The following is a 24781-nucleotide window of genomic DNA, read 5'->3' as shown; positions in this document are numbered from 1 at the left end:
ACAGTATATGTCTTCCGGAAGTAAATAGTTGTTGATTAAATTGGTTGCCCAAGCCATTCCTACCTGTGTGATGAGCGTGTTTCATTTGCCTGCATTGATGTGTGATGATCTGTCACGATTAATGTGGCAATGCCGGTGTAGAGTGGAGAAAGGAAACACAAGATGGCTTGCTTGAGTTGGGATAAGATGGGACTTTCTAAATCTAAAGGGGGTGTGGGATTTCGCAACATGCGGACCTTCAACCAAGCTTTGCTCGTTCAGCAAGCCTAGCATTTGCTAGATGCACCAGGCATCTTGTGTGCTCGCCTTCTTCGAGCAAAGTATTACCCAAGTGGCAATCCTTTGGACATTGTTTTTCTGGTAACTCGTGGACTGTCTGGAAGAGTATTGAATTGGTCTAGAGCTTGTAAGAGAAGGATCATTTGGAGGGTTGCTCACGGACTATTCAAAACTTGGCGAGGCCCTTGGATCCCGTGTGGACTATCATTCAGGGCTATTATGCTACGCTGAAGCACAATTGTCACTTTAATTAGGTGGCTGATTTCTTGGATGAGCATGGTGCTTGTTATACCCTGCGCTTAACGAGTGAGGCGTCGCAGAGGCCGGGCTCCATGGAGCCCGTTTTATCAAAAAAAATCAGAATATACTTAAAAGTTTCAAAAAATATCAAATCTTTTTATACAAATACATATGACTGTTCGTCAAGTTACAAAAAAGTTTCATCAGGTAATTTGATTATTTGCATGCTACCCAAAAAAGATAAATATCTGGCCCAAAAACAACAAAGATAAAGCCCATTTTAATCTGTGTATTTATCTTTTTTGTATACATTACATGTTAACATATATGTTCATGAAATTTTATACATGTATACTACAAATAAACATCTATGTATATACTTTTTTTTCAGATTTTTTCAATGTGTAGAAATAATATTTTCGCTGAAAAGAAATAACGAGCTATGTGAAGCTCGGTCTCTGCTATGCTTTTTCGGCGCTTAACGTTCTTTTTGGCCCATTGATGTATTCAGAAAATACATACATCAGCAAGACAACGCCGATATATTTTTTTGCTTGGCAGCTAGAAGAACAGTATGTTTACCGTTAAGGATGTGTGCATGCTTGCAAGCTCTGATCATGATGATATTGCTGGGGAGCGACCAACAACCACCTTCAAGGGGAAAGATAAGTCTTTTTAAAAAATAAGAAAGACTCCGCCTCTATATCTGGGCGATGCATGCATCCACTTTATTAATTATTCACACAAAACCTTACAAGAAAATACAACAGTAAGTCTGAATCTACCGTCTAGGCAATATCTGTCGCTGCTCATGTCCAATTCATGAAGGGATGCTGACAGTCCGGGCCTAATACCACAGATCTCGCAGCCAAGCCTAACATCTAAGATTTGAGGCCCCAACCAAGCCACTTGCCGAGTATAGGGCCCGGCACGCTCTCGGAGGACGCCGTCGCCAACTGCTACCACTCCAACTTCAGAGTTGTACTGATGCATCATCCTTGCCCGGTCTAGCTGTCGTCGAGCCACCACAGCGCCCAATGCCACCACCTCCCTGCGCGCGAACTGCTGAGCACGTCGCGGTCGCCGCCGGTACACCTTAGCACCATGCCGCCAAGTACCACCAGCCGACACAGCTTGAAATCTCTGAAAGATCTGTCGTGTGTAGCACCTGCCGATCAGGCATGACAAAGCGTAGCGCCTGTCGACCAGGCATGACTTGACATCTTCACCGAATCTCCGTGCAAGACGAAGCCGCTCCACCTCCTACCTCCGACTTCCAGCGCTGTTCCACAAACAATACTCCCAAGAGAGAAACGACACCCGCAGTGCCGCCATCGTCTAATCTGGAAAACCAGATCCTGGGGGTTTCCCCGGAGCAACACGAGTGGGTCGACACTAGTTACACGACGATGTCTTCATCAAGGTAACGACGCAAAACGCCGCCATCGCCTGCCGTCGGCTCGGTTTTCACCGGCAACTCTGTCTCCCCAACTCACAGCCATGACTAGATGATGAATCTCGAGATCCGACCACCCAACCTCTGGCCGGCCACCTCCGACGGAGAAGATGACCACCACCGCCGGCTCCACTGGCCAGATTAGATCTGACCGGAGGTGCGGCCAAGCAGTCCACCAGGCCCTCGATGTCGCAGCCGATCCAAGGCCGGATGACGCGTCGCCGCAGCATAGACCGCCCGCCGCGAGGCAGGAGTGGCCTCCGCGGCCATCGCCGCCGCTTCGCTAGATCGGCCGCAGCCGTTTCGCTAGATCGGCCGTGCCTCCACACGCACAGGGGGGGCGCACCGCCCCTGAGTCCCGGGAGGGAGGAGAACCCCCGCCACCCTCGTCGTCCACCGGGCACAGGCCGGCGGCGGGAGGAAGGGAGGGAGGGGGTCGGCCCAGGCGGCGCCTAGGGTTGGAGTACCACCCGTGTCGCCCGAGCGGGGGTGAGACGGGGGTCAGGAGCGAGCGGCTCCGGCCTCTGCAACAACTAGAGATGCATACGACCTTTTAGGTATGAGTACTAGGATTTTTAATCTTGATTACGCACCGAGTCTAGTCCTCAATAATGCGTGAGTACCAGGTGAGTCGTTTTGGCCATTACCTCCTAATGATCTTTTAATAGGAAATGGAAAGCAACGGATATTGAATGTTTTGTTGGGCTGTTCAGATACCACTGATGACATGCTGATTACGCTTATTTGGCGTATTTGGCAGCATGATAAAGAGATACCCAGCACCGGGAATTCAATTTGGCCCTTCGAAGCATATGCTCCAGCCCACCAAAAATGCTTTTTGCAAATGTCAATTTTTTTTAAAAAAAAATAGATGTGCCCATTGTACACCAAAATGCTACTTGCAAATTTTTAGGAGAAAAACTGAAGTATTTTGATCTGTGTAAAAAAAATGAACGACAAATGTTACCTTCAAATGTTACACTTATTTTTGGTTTTTCACCTACGAAGCACCGCCATTCTGTTTCGCATGAAAATTGGCAAGCACACTTGTTAACAAAAACATGTGCAAAAAAAGTTCAGATAGAGCCAAAAAACGGCGCAAAGTTATTGTTGAGTTCTTAGATAGTTACTTCAAGTCCATTAGTAATTCACGAAGGTATAACACGGACGAGTTGTTGAAGTGGAAGATGCGGTTAATCCCGGCAAAGAAAACACTGACGCCAGCTGCTAGGTGGCCGTCAACGCCGGTGGACCACGTAGAAATTTCGTTAATGGGTCTGCGGATTGTACGACAGCGGAGGGCATGATTTTGAGGAAGCACGACAGCTTCGTTATACTCTCTGGTTTTCAGTTGTAATGATGCCTTGGAAGTGGAGCTACAAGGATCATGCAGGGGGATGGCACTCGCTGCCCAACATAGTACTAATCTTCCAATCATTGTCCAATCATATTCTCTGGAGGCTCTTGATGTGTTACTATCAGGTGATGGATTTTATCTCTGGGTATATAGCCACCTTGTTACAGAGATCAAGGCATTGATGGTCCATAGAGAGTTTATTCCGTAGAAACTTCGTCAAGAACAAAATGGTGTGGCAAATCATTTTGCAAACTATAGTTGTATTAAGTGTACCATCGCCGTATGACTTCACCAAATACCCCCACCCCCCATGTATTGATCTTTTGCCTCTCTATTGTAACCCTATAATCTTGGAGTTTTAGGATAGTCTCATGCCATAGAAAAAAGGGTACATACATGCACATTGACCCCCTCCCCCCTCCCCATTGCAAAGAATCAGAGTATTTGCTGTTGCCTAGTTAATCTGTACATCTAAAAAGAGTTAAGAAGGCACGCTACAATTTTTTTTTCTCCTCCCATGAGCGACCCCTAGGCGGCTATGGTTTCTCCACCCGCCGCTAGCATCATCGCCAATCTGTCTCATCTCATGTCGCCTTAGGGTCATCGAGGCATGTTAGATCCCGACCAATTGCCAACGGGAGAACTAGTGCTTCGTTTTTAGGTATTTTTGTTTGTTTAGGGCGGCGCCAGCTCCCTGAAGATGAAATAAGGTTCTCCTCGCCTAGCCTCCATCCCAACTATGTGTCTCACATTGTCAGATGGCGTGGGAAGGTGTGTCTTCTATAGATCTTGCGGTATTAGGTCGGTGTTTGTCTTTGATGGATCTGTTTGGACTCGTTCTTTGTTCGTCTGCATTCATGTGTCTATAGGTAGGATCCCTTCCATCTATGCTTCTTGTCATCGGCGACGGTTTTTGTCTGGTACGCTGGTCCTCTGGGTCATAGCACGATTTTTTTTACTGTCTATCACAATAAGGCTTGTCCGACTCCTATGAGGGAGGGGCGATGACACTAGCACACATTCGGCTTGCTCAATTGTTTGTAGTCATCGCTAGGTGGTCTACGAAAATAGATCACTTCGGGTTTCTTTGTATTGACGTGATATTCGATATGAATAGACCATATATGGAAAGTTTATGCAAGCACGAAACCCAAAGGCTAAAAAACGTTATTCAAAATGTTAGGACTCAAAATGTTGTTCAAACAGAATTAGGCAGCTGACCTCGCAAGGCGTAACCGCTCGCGGTGACCCGAAGTTGGAGGATAACCCAAGATGATCAAAGAATAAAGTATATATAATCGGGCAGCCGAATGCGTAGGCGTAACCACTGAGTGATCATCATGGATACGCCCCCCAAATACCTCGGGCGATAAACTCGCCGAACCCGCATCACGCGGCGAAACCCTGCCGCCATGGTAGCCTCGGCGTCACTCCTCCTCCGTACCGTACGCGCCTGCCGGGTCAACGCGGGGAGGAAAGACGCGCGCGCCGGAGAAGCAACCCAACCGCCGCACGGATCGGAAAAACGACCCACATTTCACTCTACCGTCCGAGCCCAGCGAGCCCTCGTGGCCCCGCCCGACGCCGGCCACGCGCCTCCGACGGGTCACCAGCCGTCGCCGCTCCAGCGCCGCACGCTACTCAGGCGCGCACGTGCGAGGCGTCGCCGGAAAGCCGGTGGGCGGCTTACCCGGACCGGAAGGATGGTGACGAAGCAGGGCCGCCTCGTCCCGAGGAGCGGCAGTGGCCATGTGTCCCGAGGCCGGCCATGTGGGCGGGGCGGCGGGTATATATGGGGCGGCCACAGGGGGCCTTCCTCATCGTCTTCCTCAGCCTGCCGCGTGTTCCATCTCGCTAGCTGCCCGCCCCTTCGCTGTACCTGAGCGCCAGCGGCACCCATCGCCATCTTCCTCATCGCAGCCCCACCACCACTCCCCCGAGTCCAAGTCCGTGGAGCTACGCGCGTGCGTGCGTGCGTACGTACGTTCCTTCCTTCCTCCCTCCCTCCCTCCCTTCCCCGAAATAAAAAATAGACAGAGAGCCTCATGCTCGGTCGCTCCCTGCCTTTGCCTCCGCCTCCGTCTCCGCGTGCGCTCCCCATCCCCATCCCCTGCCTCCCCCGCCCCCGGACGTGCTCTGCTTCTCCAGATCCGCCGCCGACGCTGCTGCTGCCGCCGCGTCCTGAGGTGAGTGGACAATCCGCCCGCGCACGGGACGGGGAGCTTCTCCCCGCCCCCATTTTCTTTCCTTTCCTTTCCTTTCCTCGTACTGCTTTCGTGAGGCGCAGCGGAGCCGAATTGGGTCGCTTCCGGTGCCGGCCGCCGCTAGGATGCTCGTGTCAGGGGCAGCCGGGACGAGTTGCGTCGAAATGCGGCCGATTCGGTCCGATTCGGCGGCGGATTGCAGCGCCCAGCCATGGATTGTGCTGCGCTAGCTGGGGTTGTGGGGGGAGAGAGGGTGGCTCTGATTCAAAACACACCACTGGGACTGGGTCAGTCAAACAAACAGTGTTAGACAGGCACTGGTGTTAGGTTGAGGATAAAAATTGTGCGGGGGTGCAAATACATGCTGCTGGTAAAGGTCAAGCTCATAAGACTTGGCAAAATTAAAATGGATGAAGGCTTAAGCGCATCGCTCGCGCCATGGTTATGATGAATTGTGTGTGGGGTGGAAACAGAGACTGTTACTACCACGGGGCTAAAAAGTCAAGCTCATAAGACTTGGCAAAATTAAATTGGCACCCTAAACTAGTAAACTTCGTCCTTGTTATTATCCTTCCATTGTTCTCAATTAATAGACAGCTAACTCTATGTTTCCTTTTTCCCCGTAGAAAATGGCGATGATGGTGGATCCACCGAACGGCATGGGAAACCACGGGAAGCACTACTACACCATGTGGCAGACCATGTTCGAGATTGACACCAAGTACGTGCCGATCAAGCCCATCGGAAGAGGAGCCTACGGGATAGTTTGCTCCTCGATCAACCAGGAGACCAACGAGAAGGTCGCCATCAAGAAGATAAACAACGTCTTTGACAACCGCGTGGATGCGCTGAGGACGCTGCGCGAGCTGAAGCTCCTTCGGCACCTGCGCCATGAGAATGTCATTGCCTTGAAGGATATAATGATGCCGATACATAGGAGGAGCTTCAAGGATGTCTACTTGGTCTCCGAGCTCATGGACACGGATCTGCATCAGATTGTCAAGTCGTCTCAGCCGCTGTCCAATGACCACTGTCAGTATTTCCTTTTTCAGGTATGCGCCGGCTCTGTTTTTCATTCTTACCTTTGAATTCCATGTAGTCCTTCATTTGTTCTCACCATTCTACCATAATAATCTGTTCACACCTCAAGTGTATGGCAAGATAATGTTCTTTTTATCGTTCATACTAATTTGCATTAAGTGCATGATCTATCTAAAGTTGTTGAGTTTCAACTAGTTGAGTTGCCAAAGAATGATATGCTAATTTATGGAAGAAGCGCATGCCAGTTTGAATATTTCTAGCAGGAGCTTCTATAGCTGCTCCCCTTGGAAGTGCATTTCTTAAAAGCAACCTAATACACAGCAGATCTGCACATGGTATTTGCATGAACCTGTAACTTAAGCCTCTGTGAATTATTTCAGGATAGCTATATACAAATTGAACTTGAGCATCTTGTATTGGACTGATTCTTAGATGCTTGTCTTATGAATTAGTCTTGTTTGCTATCATGTCACTTTCTCACATTCTTCTGATCCTTTTTCTCCCATATTTGTCAATAACACCTTTTTTTTCTTGACTGTAGCTGCTCCGAGGACTGAAGTACCTTCATTCAGCAGGGATACTCCATAGAGACCTGAAGCCTGGGAACCTTCTGGTCAATGCAAACTGTGACCTGAAGATCTGTGACTTTGGTCTGGCTCGCACAAATAACACTAAAGGTCAGTTTATGACTGAATACGTTGTCACCCGCTGGTACAGAGCTCCCGAGCTGCTGCTCTGCTGCGACAACTATGGCACCTCCATAGATGTCTGGTCTGTTGGCTGCATCTTTGCTGAGCTACTTGGCCGCAAGCCGATCTTTCCAGGAACCGAGTGCCTTAATCAGCTTAAGCTCATAGTCAATGTTCTTGGCACCATGAGCGAGGCTGACCTCGCGTTCATTGACAACCCGAAAGCGCGCAACTACATTAAATCCCTTCCATACACCCCAGGGATTCCCCTCAGTAGCATGTACCCGCAAGCGCACCCTCTTGCCATTGACCTGTTGCAGAAGATGCTTGTCTTTGACCCTTCCAAAAGGATCAGTGTCACCCAGGCTCTGGAGCACCCCTACATGTCCCCGCTGTATGATCCCAGCGCAAACCCTCCTGCGCAGGTGCCCATCGATCTCGACATAGATGAAAACATTGGCACAGATATGATCCGAGAAATGTTGTGGCAGGAGATGCTCCAGTACCACCCCGAGGCCGCCAGGATGGTGAATATGTGACAAGCAGGAATGAACATGTGAGAGCAGTGTGCCACACCAGGGTCTTCACATGTTCGTTCTTGGTATAAAGCTTTAATGCAATTATCGCAATGCCGTCGAGTGACCTGTTTATGTAAATATGTGCACAATAAACGGCGTATGGATTTCTCTAGCTGTGGGTCAGTACTTGGTAGTATATATGGACTGCTGTGTTGTAGAAGCGGAATTCGGTTATGAAGAAGCTTGTGTAAGTTGTAATCTTTTTTTTTCCTTGATTGTAAGTTTGTAATCTTAGACACTGCTCTATGTATATGGACTACTGTGTTGTAGAAGCGGAATTCAGTTTATTACGAATTGGGTTATGAAGAAGCTCGTGTAAGTTGTAATCTTCTCTTCTCCCCATGGTTGTAAGTTGTAATTTTAGAAGCTGCTCTATGTATGGAGGTCTAAACTTTCAAGTGACCTTGTTTTGCTTCTACCTTCAAAATTGTCTTGTTTCTTCAAGAGCTAGGAAATTGCAGTTTGTATGGTATTTTCTGTTTGGCTTAAAATGTATAAACTCTGAAGCCCCCTGTAATCTGCAATGCCGTACCACCATATGCTGATGACCTGATGTACACACTGAATGTGCTGATGCCATGGTGGTCAAAGTTATTACTCCTGCTCCCCTGGGAAAGAACTCATCCGAAGAATTCTGAATTCTCAAGCCCTCAACTGGAGTGGTTGGATCGTTTTCACTTTGTGTTTCTATGTGACTGAACAAATAAGCAAACAAAAGCAGAACTTGCATTGGGTTGACTTAAAATCACAGTACCAGTACTTCAGATATGTGAGAAATATTAACTGACGGAAATCCAAGATGCAGATGGTACACAGTGGGGCATGGTATGGGACTGGTTCACTACTGTCGCCAACATCTTTCTTCTGATGGATTTGTCTTAGAACGTGGTTCCGTTGAAGCCCACGTTGTACCCCTGCAGCGCCAAAACGAGGCACATCACAACACACACACAGAGAAAAAACATGGTACATTTCTTGTTGTCAACTTCAGTACAGATTTACTCCCGATGGAAAGAAAGACCGTGTGGCGGCGCGAGTAGTTCTGGGGTGGGGGGTGCGGAGGAGGGTCAATGTGCGTGCGCACCTGGACATCGTCGAACTTGACGTAGAACCTGCTGGCGCTGACGGAGAGCTTGGCCTCGAGGATGTCGGCGAGGGCGGCGCTGAGCTTGCCGTTGACGCTGGGGCCGAGGCCCCCGATAGACATGATCTCCCCGTACGCCGCGGGCTCCTCGCTCCCCGCGAACGACGTCGGCACCGACCCGTCGATCGACACCGTCACGTACTGCGCCACAAAGGGCAGCGGGTCAGCATAGCAACACACTCTGTGCCGGGAAGGCATTCCGTCGAACAGACGGAGCGCGCGCCGGGGAAGGGAGGGGTTTAGGAGGTGGGGGTTACGGATTCTGGCTTGCCGATGATCCTGGCGAGCGCCCTGGAGCAGTCCCGGAGGATGTCGGCGGCGGCGACGGCGTCCACCGGCACGTTGGTGCTCAGGCTCAGCTGCGGCATCGCGTGCTATGGCGGGGGTGTGGAATCTGTGGTGGACAGGGGAACGAGGCACGCCCGCTAGCCGAGACGAGCGGGAAGGAGCAGAGAGGATTGATTACGTGCGGCGATAGCGAGGCAGAGGAGGATTTGGCGCGGGCCCAGGCGGCCCGAGCCCGCCCCGGGGCCGAGCTTCTTTGGTCAAGAGTTGCATTTCCGTTCGCTGGTCAGGAGCCACATTTTACCGTGACAGTGTGTTTGGTGGGAGGAAATCAGTAGTGAACGGAGTGAAGAGGGCATCAGTACAGTTTATTGTTTGGATAGATAGCACTAATTGGAGAGGAAAACGAATTTAGGAGGTCAGTTTTCATTAATTTTTCCATAGAAGGCAAATTTAATTGATCCATAATGTCACACAAAAATATGCAAGCATAATAAACACACACTTAACGTATGTACAATTAGAATGCAAATAGTGAACGTAGAGGAAAAAAGAAATTGGAAGTGACATCCAAATGCCATTTTGAAGTGAACTCAAGCATGCAGTTACAAGCAACAACATCAACACCGCCGATGATAGAACTCCGAACGGTTAGAAAAGTGCTTCAACGATGATGATTACAAGAAGGGAACAACACGAGAGCACCATCATCGTCATATCCACCCCTAGAGGCTAGATCTTGGTTTTCATCATGAAAGATAACTACTCCATACCACGTGTGGGCCTGCTCGACAAAATGCCTTCCCGACTAAACTGTAACACCTCGGATGTAATTTACCTTATATGTACTCCAACTCTTGCCGTTTCCGGCACTAAGTTATTTTATTTCTCCGTTGTCGGGTTTTTGTCTCCATGTGTTGTTGTCTTTGTCATGCATCTCATATCATGTCATCATGTGCATTGCATTTGCATATGTGTTCGTCTCATGCATCCGAGCATTTTCCCCGTTGTCCGTTTTGCATTCCGGCGCTCATATGTCCTCCGGTGGTCCTTTCTACCTCTTTTCGTGTGCGTGTGTTAAACGTTTTCCGATTGGACCGATACTTGTCATGCGGCCTTGGTTTACTACCGGCAGACCGTCTGTCAAGTTTCGTGTCATTTGGACTTCGTTTGATACTCCAACGGTTAACCGAGGGACCGAAAAGGCCCCGTGTGTGTTGCAGCCCAACACCCTTCCAAACTGGCCCAAAACCCACCTAAACCCCTTCTATCATCTAGAGTGTTCGATCACGATCGCGTGGGCGCAAACCGTGCTCAATTTGGAGCCTCCTAGCTCCTCCTACCTATAAAACTAGGCCTCCCTCAAAATTTTCGGGTCTTCCCTACCCTAAACCCTAGCCCGCTCCTCTCCGCGCGGCCAGACACATCCATCGACCGTCGGATACACCGTCGCCACCACTCAGCGTGCGCCACCTGTCGCCGCCTCCTTCCTCCCGCCGTCGGCCCGGGCAGGCCCGCACCGGGCCCTCCAAGCCCATCGGGACGCCGCCGCCCTTCGTCCTCCCGCCGCCCGCTCCCGACGCCGCAGGCCACCGCGCCGGCCGCCGCGTCCCTCGCCGGTGTCGACGACGGCCACCGCCGCCCGCTCCGGCCGGCCTCATCTCCGGCGCCGCCGCCCCTACAACTCCGGCCGTCGGCGTCGCCCCGCGCCGCCCTTGCCGCCGGCGACCGCGCTCGACGCCGCCGCCTTCCTCTCCGTCGCCGGCGCACCCCGGCGACCTCTCTCCCTTCACCTCGGTCTCCGGCGAATAGTACCCCGACAAATCTCGAGAATCGCGCCCCGATCCAGATCTGATCGCGACGGGTTGACTTTTTCTCCTCTAACCCTAATTTTTTTTGTATTCTTTCGCATGCCATAACTCTGCATCCGTAGCTCCGATTCGTGCGTGTAGCATATCAAAATGTTCGTCTCGACGAGTGCATCATTTCATCTCATTGCATCATTTTCATTTGAGCTCGTGTTGATGCCTGAAATGCTGTTGGAAGAGGGCTATGTGAGGAATATTTCAGATCTATTTCAGCAAATGGTTTTTTGTCATTTTTGCCATGATTAATGTGTGCATGCTATGATCCTGAGCTCTACATGTGTTCTGTTAAATGCCATGCCATATTTACAGGGGTGTATGCCATGTATTTTTGTGATATTTTGGGTGACTAGTGCATCAAAATGTTCGTCTCGATTAGTGCATCATTTCATCTCATTGCATCATTTTCATTTGAGCTTATGTTGATGCCCGAAATGCTGTTGGAAGAGGGCTATGTGAGGAATATTTCAGATCTGTTTCAGCAAATGGCTTTTTGTCATTTTTTCCATGATTAATATGTGCATGCTATGATCTTGAGCTCTACATGTGTTTTGTTAAATGCCATGCCATCTTTACAGGGGTGTATGCCATGTATTTTTGTGATATTTTGGGTGACTAGCACAAGCATGCAAAGTAGCGTAATCGTTGATGTTGTTTTTAGGGACTTAGTTTTTCACCAAGTCCTTGTTTTGTTTTTGTTTTTATGCCATATGTTCATGTTGTTTCCTAGTGATCCGTGCCTCTTTTGAGGATGATCAGTAATAATGTTTTGTTAATATTGTGGTTCTCTATCCATACATGTCTTTGTTTGCATTTATGGAGCACCCTAACTTGAGTCAATCGAGCTCTACTTTTGCTATAAAATGTTCCTGGCAGATTGTTGACATGTTTAGCGATTTTGCCGAGGATGTTGCTATTGATCCGTGCATGCTATGTTGTTGTTCTTGCCATATCTAACTTCTATGCTATGTCTTCTTGATGGGTGTATGCTTAGTTTGTCATGACATGCTCTGTAGTGAGTGCATCGAGTTTGTAAACATGCCTACTCGTTAACTGTTTTGCATGCTCCAGTTTTTCACTAAGTCTGAATCTGTTTGTGTTTTTGCTATGTTCACATGCTTGCAAATGTATTTTCTGATCCCTTTTGGCTCAAGGTCACTAAGGGAATTTTGTTATATGCTTAGAGTAGCTTCATGCCATGCATTGCTTTGCCATGATATGTTCCTGTAGCATGTAGTTATCATGCTCTAAAGTGTGCTTTCTGATGATAAATTCTAGACTTGTGTTAATTTCACTAAGTCTGAAACATGTTATCATTTGCACTTTTGCCATGCTTGTTTGAACCTGTTAATGGATGAATTAGCCGTAACTCAGTGTTCATCTTTTGTCAAGCATCATGAGTGGATCCATGCCATATATTTTGTTGTCATATTTGAGTGATGTGGCATGTTGTTCTTGATGCATTTAGATGGCTACTTGCTGATTATCGCAGACCGGTGCCATATTTGTTTTGCTTGCCTTTTCCAAACCGTGCATCTGATTCCGGTGATCTTTATATCGATTTCAACCGAAATCATCTCACCTTTCCAGTGGCACTATTGGATTTCCATGTTGAGGCCAGGTTTAATCTTTCCTTTGCAAATCTTGCATATGCATCACATATCGCATCCCGCATAGCATACCATGTTTGCATCATGTTGCTTGAGCATTGCACGTGGTTGATTGTGCTCTTTTTGCTTATTGTTCTTGTTTCGGTAGAGCCGGGAGACGAGTTCGTGAACAAGGAGCCCGTTGAGTTCGCTTACGAGGATCAAGGCAACTCTGAGTACTTTGCAGGCAAGATGACCATACCCTCGAAATCACTTTTATCTTTGCTTGCTAGATGCTCGCTCTTTTGCTATGCCTATGCTACGATACCTACCACTTGCTTATCATGCCTCCCATATTTCCATGTCAAACTTCTAACCCACCATGTTCTACCAAACCGTTGTTTGGCTATGTTACCGCTTTGCTCAGCCCCTCTTATAGCGTTGCTAGTTGCAGGTGAAGATTGGAGATAGTTCCTTGTTGGAACTTGTTTATTGTTGGGATATCACAATATTATCTTGTTTATCTTAATGCACATATATACTTGGTAAAGGGTGGAAGGCTCGGCCTTATGCCTGGTGTTTTGTTCCACTCTTGCCGCCCTAGTTTCCGTCATATCGGTGTTATGTTCCCGGATTTTGCATTCCTTACACGGTTGGGTTATAATGGGAACCCCTTAACAGTTCGCCTTGAATAAAACTCCTCCAGCAATGCCCAACCTTGGTTTTACCATTTGCAACCTAGCCTCTTTTTCCCTTGGGTTTCCGGAGCCCAAGGGTCATCTTTATTTAAACCCCCGGGCCAGTGCTCCTCTGAGTGTTGGTCCAAACAGAGCCACTTGCAGTGCCACCTCGGGGAAACTTGAGGGTTGGTTTTAGTTGTACGTAGTGTTCATATGAGTGTGCCCTGAGAACGAGATATGTGCAGCTCCTATCGGGATTTGTCGGCACATTCGGGCGGTGTTGCTGGACTTGTTTTACCATTGTCGAGAATGTCTTGTAACCGAGATGCCGAGTCTGATCGGATTGTCTTGGGAGAAAGAATATCCTTCGTTGACCGTGAGAGCTTGTGATGGGCTAAGTTGGGACTCCCCTGCAGGGATTTGAACTTTCGAAAGTCGTGCCCGCGGTTATGGGCAGATGGGAATTTGTTAATGTCCGGTTGTAGTTAACATGAAACTTAACTTAACTAAGATACACCAACCGCGTATGTAACCGTGATGGTCTCTTCTCGGCGGAGTCCGGGAAGTGAACACGGTGTTGGAGTAATGCTTGACGTAGGTTGTTCTAGGATCACTTCTTGATCATAGTTGTTCAGCGTGCTCTTGCCTTCTCTTCTCGCTCTCTTTTGCGAATAGGTTAGCCACCATATATGCTAGTCGCTTGCTGCAGCTCCACATCATACCTTTACCTTACCTATAAGCTTAAATAGTCTTGATCGCGAGGGTGCGAGATTGCTGAGTCCCCGTGACTCACAGATTACTTCCAAACCAGATGCAGGGACCGATGATACCGTTCCAGATGATATGACCGAGCTCAAGTGGGAGTTCGATGAAGACTCTCGCCGTTACTACGTGTCCTTCCCGGATGATCAGTAGTGGTGCCCAGTTGGGGCGATCGGGGACTTTGTCGCATTTGGGGGTTGATCTTTATTTTGGTACCGTAGTCGGACCATGCGTGTATTGGATGAATGTAATGACTTATTTATGTATTTGTGTGACGTGGCGAGTGTAAGCCAACTATGTAGTTTATCCCTTTATTTATTTACATGGGTTGTTGTGAAGATTACCTCACTTGCGATATTGCTTTCAATGCGGTTATGCCTCTAAGTCGTGCTTCGACACGTAGGAGATATAGCCGCGTCGAGGGAGTTACATAAACATACCAGACGTACCACGTGTGTGTGTGTGGAGCTGACCAGAGCACGTCCGTCAGGATCAACAAGGTCACTAATGCCACCAAGAACCCGTTAAAGGGGCGATCCTGTAGCGGTGTAGCCTCAACTCTTCAGCAATGTTTGGACTCAAGCTGCAAACATAAAGCCACCGGAGCCGCCATAACCCATATCCATCCGGCAGCCCCGGCCCATCTTCACCAAAGTCCTTCGGCGATGGTTCCAGACACAACCCCGAGCATTCAAGTAGCGAACCTGGTAGGGAAGCCTCATCAGAACTCGATCGCCCGCCGTGTACCACTATGTGTGACGCTCGCGTCATCCAACCGCCAACACATGCATCAAGACCATTGTCATCACACAAGGAGCCGAGCATACCACCACTGTAGGCTAGGCATCACAGTGGGCCGAATCTAACAGGTACATCACCGTCGTCGGTCGGCCACACATGATGCAATCACCACTGCCACCCAATCACTAGTGCAGAACTGGGCAATAGCACTGGTTCGTAAGGCCCTTTAGTGCCGGTTCGGTAACCGGCACTAAAGTGTGGGCACTAAAGCCCCCCCCCCCTTTAGTACCGGTTCAGCACGAACTGGTGCTAAAGGGCAACCACGTGGCACGAGGCAGCTCCGGGGGCGCGTAGGACATTCGTACCGGTTGGTAACACCAACCGGTACTAAATGTTTGGGTGTGTTTTGGTTTTATTTTTTATTTTTACTTTAATTTTGTGTTTTCAATTTAATTTAGTGATTGTTTTACATTATAATGAGTTGTTAAATCATTAGATGAAAGTACCGCAGATTAGTTTGACTGGATGCATGTGGATCCTAGCTAAGTCATCAAGTATATGCCATATCCATATTATATATCCTTGATCACCTAATTAAGTGGTCGAGGTAATATGGATATGGCATATACTTGATCACTTAGCTAGAATCCATCTAGTTGAAACTAATCTGCGGTTTCTTTCATAAATGATATAATAACTCATCATCATCATATTAATATAAAAACTCTTGCATCATATATATCATCACCACCAACAGTTTTCATAGCTAGCTAAAAATCATTATATAATAGTCATCTCATTACCACTACTTAATCATCATATAGTCATTACCGCTATCTAATCACCACCAACACTAGCTTAAAGAAGAAACATTCACTTGTACCAGAAGCAAAGATATCATCGAGTTCAACATGGTAATGATATTATAAGCGTTCATAACACCACAAAAGCAAATCACTCTTTGAGATTAAGTTCAGGACGAAGAACACGGACATGAGAGGACAAGTACTAAGAGCATGAACTAGCTAATCACTCCTGCTGCTCTCTCTCAGGTAAAATAGCATAGAACATGTATAGCTTTCCTGATTCATCATATTGGAGCATGCAGATGAACCTGTCTCCTAATCGTGGGTTGCGCTTCTGATTGCTGCCCCCTAGTATTTCTCTGCGATCGTTCACAATTTTGCTCCAGTCTTTTACTATTAAGCATTCCTCGCTATTAGAAATCCTGAATGCACTAAAGTGCATTGTAGGATATCTTGGCCGTAAGCTAACAATATTCATGGTACCTTTAGTCTCGATCCAATCAGGCACAACATTCATCGGGAGTCCCTGTTGAAGAACATCGTATATTAACATACTTAGCAATGAAGTTTAGCTTAAAAAATAATGTATGCAAAAGATGCACTGAGGAGAAATAGTAGAAATCTTACCTTCTTTCCTAAATATATGTGACCGTAGTTCAGTACGAACACTATTGGTCGCACGTTTTGAGTACTAACATTTCTAAGTGCAGGAAAAAAATTGTCTTGACAGCATCAAGATCCTCAAGCCATGAAACATAATGACTTGTCTCCTCGCAGTTTAGTTCAGCCCCGGGACAGTGGACGGTCCTGTCTACCAAGCGCCGGACATGTTTGCTTGATTGGAAATAAGCTTTCAATATAAATTACTTGTCAACTCTTTTTGCATAAACAATATCGAAGACATAAATATGGTTGAGAAACTCACATAATGGTAGAACTGGAGGCGTCTGCACATCGACCCAGATATCTCTATTACCTTCAATATCATCTTCCGGACGAATATCAAAAGTGATAACCATATCAGGCTCAAATGCATAAGCCTTGCATAGTGCTTGCCAAGCTTTGCATTCAAAATAGGTGTATGCATGTGTCTGCGTTGTATAATTTGACGTTGAAGGTATAACCATGCTCGGTCTTCAAGTAACTTTTTTTACCTCCATAGTTTTGTTAGGACTGAAACATATCTTATCCAAGACAAAAATTATTGCATGACAGGGGATACGCTAGTAGAATAGTGAAAATATTAAAATTAAAAGTTGAAGCAAATGAAGCATAAGTCATACTTAATTATGAAAAAAGACTTGTCGTTCTGACTTACTGTATCCACTTCGAAGTTCTCATCCAGCTTGATGCTGAAGCGCCTATCATCAACTAGAAAATTTCTGCCGCACAGGCCACGCTGGTCTTCGCAGTATTCGCACATAATGAAATCGTATTCGTCGTCAGACGACATTCCTATGTTCATATGTGAAACATTAAACACTTATTAGTTCTATTAATTTAACTAATTCAACTAGTTCTGTTAATTTAACTAGTTCAACTAATTAATTCAACTAAGCACTTACGAAAAATATACCTAAATAAAGTAGCTCAACTAATTCAACTAATTAATTCAACTAATTCAACTAAACTAGTTCTATTAATTTTTTTACTAAAAATAAGGTAGCTAGTTCTATATAGTAAAATGTTAATTAGATAATCAAATCTCATATAACTAAATTAAATATATATCTAACATATAATTTATATCTAATTCATCTAACATTTGACATTAATATCTAACATATGTTCATATATAGGTGAAACACTAAACACTTGCTAGTTCTATTAATTCAACTAAATAAACTAGTTTTATTAATTCAACTAAGCATTTACTAAAAATAAACTAGTTCTATTTAATTCGTAGGTAGTTCTATATAGTAATATCTTGATTAGATCATCAAATCTCATATACCTAAATTTTCTTACTAAAAATAACTAGTTCTATTAATTTAACTAAGAATTTACTAAAAATAAACTAGTTCTATTAATTTTCTTACTAAAATATATAAAGTAGCTATATATAGTAATATTTCAATTAGATCATCAAATATCATATACCTAAATTTTCTTGCTAAAAACAAACTAGTACTAATTCAACTAGCTAGTTCAACTAAGCATTTACTAAAAATAAACTAGTTATATTAATTCAACTAGTTCAAATAATCTCATATACCTAATTGATTAATATCTAGCTAATTCATCTAATAATTGACATTAATATTTAACTTCTCTATCTAATTCATCTAACATTAACATTCTAACATTCTTATCTAGGTAATTCATCTAATTCGATCATCTAATTAACAATTTGACATGCATTAATCTAAAAAACAGAAACAGAAAATAAGTAAAAAAATGTGTGTGTGTGTGTGCACGCGCGTGCGTGTACGTGCTTGTGTGTGTGTGTGTGTGTGTGTGTGTACGATCGAGGGCGGCGGCGTACGGGCGGCGGGGGTGATACGGCAACGACGGGGGCGGCGCGAGACGGCGACGACGGGCGGCGGGGGCGAGGGCGAGCGGCGGGGGCGGCGACGACGACGTACGGCGCGCGGAGGGGGCAGCATCCGCATGAGACGGCGACGACGGGCGGCGGGGGCGACGGCGAGTGGCAGGAGCGGCGACAACGACATACGGCACGCGGCGGGGATGGCGACGACGGGCAGCGAGGGCGGCGCGCGATGGGCGACGGCGGCGGCGACGATATCGGGCGATGAATCTAGTTGGATAGAAGACGGGCGGCGCACGGATGAAAACTGGATTTTTCGTAAGTGCCATATATATATGAGGGACCTTTAGTATCAGTTGGTGGCTCCAACCGGTACTAAAGGCCAATTTTGGCCACGTCAAGAGGCGGGAAGCGGACCCCTTTAGTACCGGTTTGTGGCTCCAACCGGTACTAAAGGCCCCCCATTAGGCCCCCCATTAGTACCGGTTGGAGCCACGAACCGGTACTGAAGGTGTTGTGCTGCCTCCCCCGGTGCACAATGTTTAGTCCCACCTCGTCGAGCGAAGGGCAGCCGCACTGGTTTATAAACCCAGCCGCGGCTGCTCCTTCGAACTCCTCTATATAGCAGGCTTCTGGGCCTAACTATGGCGCGCTGCCCTGTGAGTCTGCCGGACCTTCTTGGCCTGAATTTGCACACCCTAGGTCTGGCAGGCCCACTGGACAGCGCCCCAACAATTTTTTTTTATAGTTTTTTCTTTTCTGCATTATTTATTTTTGAGTAATTTTTATATATTTTTTCTTTTCTGCATTATTTATTTTCTTTTATTTATTTTTGAGTAAATTTTTTATATAGTTTTTTTCTGCTTTATTTATTTTCTTTTATTTATTTTGAGTAAAAAAATTATGTATTTAGTTTCTTTGTGACCCTCTCTACTCTTTCACACATGCTATGCGGGTGAAATGATGATAGCATGGCAAGTTTCAACATTTTCAGAGTTCATTTTATAGTGATTTTCAATTTCACGGTCATTTAGCTCTCTAAACAATTCGATAAATGACTGAAAAACAGCAAATGATGTCAGAACGTGTTGGAAATTGATGACGTCGCTTTGAATGCTGCATAATGAACGCAAAAGAAGTCAGGATTTCAAATAAGTATAAAAACATTGAAGTGCCCATGTAACAGATGAGTTCTCGTCCGAAACCCTGATACTCCAAAGGACATTGTCCAGTTTATACACGAAGTGCGTCCAGTTTTTGCCGTGACCCTCTCTACTCATTTGCACATGCTATGCGGGTGAAATGATGATACCATGGCAAGTTTTAACATTTTCATAGTTCATTTTGTAGTGATTTTCAATTTCACGGTCATTTAGCTCTCTAAACAAATCGGTAAATTGCTGAAAAACAACAAATGATGTCAGAACGTATTGGAAATTCATGATGTCGCTTTGAATGCTGCATACTGAACGCAAAAAAATTCTGGAGTTCAAATAAGTTTAAAATACATTGAAGTGCCCGTGTTAAAAGATGAGTTCTTGTCTGAAACCCTGATACTCCGAAAGACATTGTCCAGTTTGTACACGAAGTGCGTCCAGTTTTTACCGTGACCCTCTCTACTCTTTCGCACATGCTATGCGGGTGAAATGATGATACCATGTCAAGTTTCAACATTTTCAGAGTTCATTTTGTAGTGATTTTCAATTTCACGGTCATTTAGCTCTCTAAACAAATCGGTAAATGATTGAAAAACAGCAAATGATGTCAGAACATGTTGGAAATTGATGATGTCGCTTTGAATGCTGCATACTGAACACAAAAAGTCCAGAGTTCAAATAAGTTATTAAAAATAAAAAAGAGGTGCAATGCTGGTTAATTAGCTTCAAGCCTTTCGGAATAGTGTAGGCTGCACTGCACATAGCTCCGTGCAATCTATGCTATTCCGAAAGGCTTGAAGCTAAACAACATGCAGGTGAGCATTGCGACTCTCCTTCATTGTCTCTACACTCACGGCTTATAAACCGCTCATACTGCCCCTCTCTTGGCGAGGTGGGACTAAAAATTAGCTTACTAAGAAACTCTAGTACCGGTTCATGCCATGAACCGGTACTAAAGGTCTTCATGGGGCCCCAGCCTGACCACAGCCTGACACAGCCTCATTAGTACCGGTTCGTGGCATGAACCGGTACTAAAGGTTGCCCACAAACCGGTACTAATGATGTCCGACCGCCTAGCCGTTGGAACCGGCACTAATGGACACATTAGTGCCGACTCAAATTCAAACCGGCACTAATGTGCTTCACATTTGATCCTTTTTCTACTAGTGAATGTTGCCCCACGACCTATAGAGTGGAGACCAACCTAGTCACTGATCAGGCATCACCGACCAGAAGGAAGCCAGTGTCATGCCAGATCGAAAGTTGCAGCTGTTGGAACACCACATGAACTACGGGTAGGCCACAAACCGGCCATGTACAACATCCTACAGCCAGGCCGCATCCACTTGCAGAAGACTGCAAGCAGCCATGCTGCCAACTGCACGGTAGCGAACCCGATCATGCCGAGCATGAAGGGAACGAGATGGGAAAGAGAAGGTAGAGAGAGGGCGGGCGTGATGGGGAGGCCCTCCGCCATGGGCAAACCGACCGAGAAGGCCATCGGCAACGATGGCGAGGTAGGCTGAAGAAACAGGAAGTCGAGGTAGGTGACGGCAAGGAGGCCATCTTCCATGTACCCCCCCCCCCCCCCCGCGTTAATTCAGTAGAGCTAAAAACATGGTGCTTTCTACATGAGAAGATAACCTTCTCCAAAAATCCCACAATTAATTCTCACTACAAACCATACTTGGATTTCACTGTTTGAGACTAAAAGCTAAGTTCTCAAACCCACCCAAAAAAACGCATCTCTACAATTACATTCCTTCTTTCTGAGAGCACCTACAACCGGACTTGGCAAAATAGCCCCCCACCCCCTAAACGTCCGCGTATAATGGCTAGTCATCCCTCATTTAGTTGCCTGCCTCTACAGCCTCCCTCCTCCCCCCCCCTCATATTTGTCCCCCAAAACCATGCTACACGTGCAATACACTAGCAACTACGTAGATCAACACACTTAGCAACAAACCGACATAGTTGAGACTAACAGACGAACATAGTTCATACAACCAAAAGATATATCAGTTCAATGCTAGATAGGAAAGGGTAAGAAATGACTAGATTCATACTAAAAAACTAAAGATAAACGAAGATGGAGAAGGACGGAGGAAATCACTATTTCCTCGCTGACCCCTTCCCCTTACGGTTGTTGGTGTGGTTGTACGCCTTCGTGCAGGTGTAGGCAGTGCGAGGGGTGCAGTCATCCTCTTCGGAGACGTCAGAGTCCTCGTCCGAGGAGATGATGCCGACGATCCGACGGACCGCACACGCCTCCTCCTTCACCAGCCGGGTAGTCTTGGCTTTGTCCGCTGCATCCTTCGTCGCCTCGCGCTCCGACTGCTCGATGGCGAGTCGGAGTGCCTTGGCATTCTTGCGACACGTTGTGCGTTGGGTCTTTGCCATGGTGAGCGAGCGATGGAGGACCGTCGCGAGGAGCTGGTCGTTCAGATCGACCGACGTGTGCATGCGGGACCGGCGGGAGGACATTGCTTCCGTGTCGCCGCCGCTCTCTCCCTCTCCTGCTACCTCTTGTTGCGTGCGGCGCGCGCCTTAGATTCGAGCGTCCGCATCCGCGGCAACGCTGACGCAGGCATGAGGATCCATCAGTGGTCGGGGAGGCCAGCAGGAGCAGCTAGAGAAGGGCTCGGAGAGGGGCACGATGGACGGACGACTGGGTGGGGTGTTCTGCGCCTGGAGCTGCGCAGAGCTAGCAAATAGTTCATAGCCTTCTCCCTTTGTCCCTTGTTATCGTAGGAGAAGGCTATGAACTATCCATGCACTATTTTGTATCGTAGGAGGAGGCTATGTGACAAACTATCTATCACATTTGTGCTATCGGAACCAAATGTGTATTGAATCATAGTACAACCTTCTCAGCTTCTCTCAGAATCGTCACTCCATATATTTTTGACAATCTTGTTTAGTTAAGGTCTAATTAACTAGGATTGTAAAAAATATATAAAATGACGATTCCGTGAGAAACTGAGGAGGAAAGCGATTATGGGAGAATCGTCGAAAAGAACTGGCCCTATATACCTGCGGCCTGAGGCCGAAGGCTGCACGCTTCACATTCACTCGATAGTTCTTTTAACGATGGCGTTCTCGGCGGATCCGACCGCACAGCCCTACGTCGTTGAGGATTGCCGCGGGGTGCTGCAGCTTCTCAGCGACGGCACAGTCGTGCGCTCTGCGGCCTTGCCCTTCCCTGTCGACGGCAACGTCGCATATAACGACCACGGCCGTGTCGAGTGGAAGGACGCCGTGTACGACGCCGGCCTCGGCCTCGGCCTTCGCATGTACAAGCCGACGACGAACGCCAGAGAGGAGGGCAAGAAGCTCCCCGTGCTCGTCTACTTCCACGGCGGGGGCTTCTGCATTGGCTCCTGCACGTGGCCCAACTTCCACGCCGCCTGCCTCCGCCTCGCCGCCGAGCTCCCCGCCGTTGTACTCTCCTTCGACTACCGCCTCGCCCCCGAGCACCGCCTTCCCGCTGCCCACGAGGACGCCGCAGCGGCCCTCCTCTGGCTACAGAACCAGCTCGCTTCGGACCCGTGGCTCGCCGACGCGGCCGACCCACGCAGGGTGTTCGTCTCCGGCGAGTCTGCCGGTGGCAACATCGCGCACCACCTTGCCCTCCGGTTCGGCAGGGCAGGACTGGACCCAATGAGGATCGAGGGGTACATCCTGCTCATGCCGGCATTCTGCTCGGAGCAGCCGACGCAGTCCGAGCTTGACTCACCGGCGACGGCGTTCCTGACGAGGGAAACCTGCGACAGGTACTGCCGCCTCTTCCTGCCCGCCGGAGCGAACGAGGACCACCCGCTGGTGAACCCGCTCGGGCCGGACAGCCCAGGCCTTGAGGCGTTGGACGTCGGCCGCGTGCTCGTCGTGGCCGCGGAGGGCGACCTGCTGAGGGACAAGAACGTGGAGTACGCGGAGCGGCTGAGGGCGGCGCGGGGGAAGGAGAAGGATGACGTCGAGCTCGTCGTGTTCGCCGGCGAGGAGCACGCGTTCTTCGGGGTGAAGCCGACGTCAGCGGCCACCGGCGACCTCGTCCGGGTCATCAGGCGGTTCATGGCCACGGAGAGGGAAGCAGCCTGCTGAGAAGACCGATCGAGTGGCTGTCGTGCATGGAGGTTATCTCACTTTCTTTTTTCGAAGAATCGTGGAGGTTATCATTTCTGCGTCGTGTCGTCTACATTTTGTATGTCCTCCTCTTGTCTCATGCCCACAATAATCGCAACGATTTGTCACATTGCCGTTGTCGTGGTTTGCGTTACAGATTCTCATTTGATTGCTACCACAACAATACAGTGGACTCCCTTCAAAAAAAAAAAAAACAATACAGTGGACTACTGCATCCCCTAAAAAAATGTTGGTTATTGCAGAAAAAGGTTAAAAAAATCTCTGGCGGTCTCTAGAAATTCCAAGGTAGAATAAATTCATCAATTTCACAATTTTATAAAATCAAAGAAAGTGAGAGGAGGAAGGCCCTTTTTTTTAATAGTGTAGGAACCCGTGCGTTGCAACAGACCAAATATTTTTTAAACATATAAGTCGGCCATACGATACAAATCTTGATGCAAAATAAATAGACAAAATTTGAATATATATTGATTATAAAGCATAGATTTTCTGACATTTTCTTAAACAGACAAAATAGGTATGTTCCAATGACCGATCTCCTTTATTGGATTATCAAAGATAAGAGAATGATTAATATTTATATTTGCTTACAATTGTGAATTTATTGACACTTATTAGTTACCAAATATATCTGTTTGGTAATAGGTTTTTACCATAAGAAACAACTTTGTATGGACCGTGAATTTATTGATATACCCTAGATTGATTTGGTTCATTGGCTTACCAAAGATTGGTGTGATGAAAACCAAATGGGGGTGAAAAACCGGAAAAAAAATCGATGAAGAGCAGAAGGATGGATGAAGAGGTGGTGGGGAGAAAAATTGACGCAAGTTGAAACCTTATATTCCAGAAATTAGTATAGTGAAGAGATTTCTTGTTCTTTCTATCCATTTGTATTATATAGTACTAGAACAATGCCCGTGCGTTGCAACGGGATATAAATATTCTAGTATGTTAACTTCTGATTTACTTATCAATAATAATGCGATTGTGTAAATAAATGTTCATCGAATTCTGCCCGTGAATTACCTTGTATTTTGATTAGAAGTTTGGTAAGTAAATTAAAGTAGAGTTGGTTTAGAAGGTAAGTAAATTAAGGTGATTGATTATCATATATATGAAAGGTTGAAAAAAATTATATGAGACCAGGTGTCACGGGCTAGCAGGTGAGACCCACCCTGATGGATGACACGTGGCATTCACAAATCATAAAGCATCTAATCTCTCCCCTCCCCCCCAGATTTCAAGTGGGGTGGGGTAGATACTTTGTGATTTGT

General features: G+C 47.0%; 3 protein-coding genes across 3 annotated transcripts; 2 read left to right on the top strand and 1 right to left on the bottom strand.

The window, feature by feature from the left end:
• The first annotated feature begins 5196 nt into the window (after window positions 1-5196).
• Window positions 5197-8288, top strand: LOC123148673 (mitogen-activated protein kinase 4). Its single transcript, XM_044568169.1, has 3 exons — window positions 5197-5518; window positions 6163-6588; window positions 7119-8288. Exons 1-3 carry the CDS (start codon window positions 5378-5380, stop codon window positions 7803-7805), a joined length of 1254 nt encoding a protein of 417 aa, XP_044424104.1. The 5' UTR covers window positions 5197-5377; the 3' UTR covers window positions 7806-8288.
• Window positions 8289-8548: 260 nt separating this feature from the next.
• Window positions 8549-9520, bottom strand: LOC123148674 (macrophage migration inhibitory factor homolog). The gene is made up of 3 exons (XM_044568170.1): window positions 9246-9520; window positions 8929-9129; window positions 8549-8758 (listed from the first exon to the last, which is right to left on the bottom strand). Exons 1-3 carry the CDS (start codon window positions 9354-9356, stop codon window positions 8723-8725), a joined length of 348 nt encoding a protein of 115 aa, XP_044424105.1. The 5' UTR covers window positions 9357-9520; the 3' UTR covers window positions 8549-8722.
• A 12655-nt stretch (window positions 9521-22175) lies between these two features.
• On the top strand, window positions 22176-23611 carry LOC123148672 (probable carboxylesterase 15). The gene has a single exon (XM_044568168.1). It carries the CDS (start codon window positions 22359-22361, stop codon window positions 23460-23462), a length of 1104 nt encoding a protein of 367 aa, XP_044424103.1. The 5' UTR covers window positions 22176-22358; the 3' UTR covers window positions 23463-23611.
• The last annotated feature ends 1170 nt before the right edge of the window (window positions 23612-24781 follow it).

Source organism: Triticum aestivum, chromosome 7A, assembly GCF_018294505.1.
Source record: "Triticum aestivum cultivar Chinese Spring chromosome 7A, IWGSC CS RefSeq v2.1, whole genome shotgun sequence".
NCBI lineage: Eukaryota > Viridiplantae > Streptophyta > Magnoliopsida > Poales > Poaceae > Triticum > Triticum aestivum.
This window is presented reverse-complemented; position numbering and strand designations above follow the sequence as displayed.

What these genes read in the sequence shown, in the direction of transcription:
- LOC123148673 (XM_044568169.1), top strand. Translation starts at nt 5,378, where the DNA reads ATGCTCGGTCGCTCCCTGCCTTTGCCTCCGCCTCCGTCTCCGCGTGCG. An exon ending in TGCTGCCGCCGCGTCCTGAG is followed by an intron (nt 5,519 to 6,162) that starts GTGAGTGGACAA and finishes TTTTCCCCGTAG; the next exon opens with AAAATGGCGATGATGGTGGA. An exon ending in GTCAGTATTTCCTTTTTCAG is followed by an intron (nt 6,589 to 7,118) that starts GTATGCGCCGGC and finishes TCTTGACTGTAG; the next exon opens with CTGCTCCGAGGACTGAAGTA.
- LOC123148674 (XM_044568170.1), bottom strand. Translation starts at nt 9,356, where the DNA reads ATGCCGCAGCTGAGCCTGAGCACCAACGTGCCGGTGGACGCCGTCGCC. An exon ending in TCATCGGCAAGCCAGAATCC is followed by an intron (nt 9,130 to 9,245) that starts GTAACCCCCACC and finishes TTTGTGGCGCAG; the next exon opens with TACGTGACGGTGTCGATCGA. An exon ending in TCAAGTTCGACGATGTCCAG is followed by an intron (nt 8,759 to 8,928) that starts GTGCGCACGCAC and finishes TTGGCGCTGCAG; the next exon opens with GGGTACAACGTGGGCTTCAA.
- LOC123148672 (XM_044568168.1), top strand. Translation starts at nt 22,359, where the DNA reads ATGGGAGAATCGTCGAAAAGAACTGGCCCTATATACCTGCGGCCTGAG.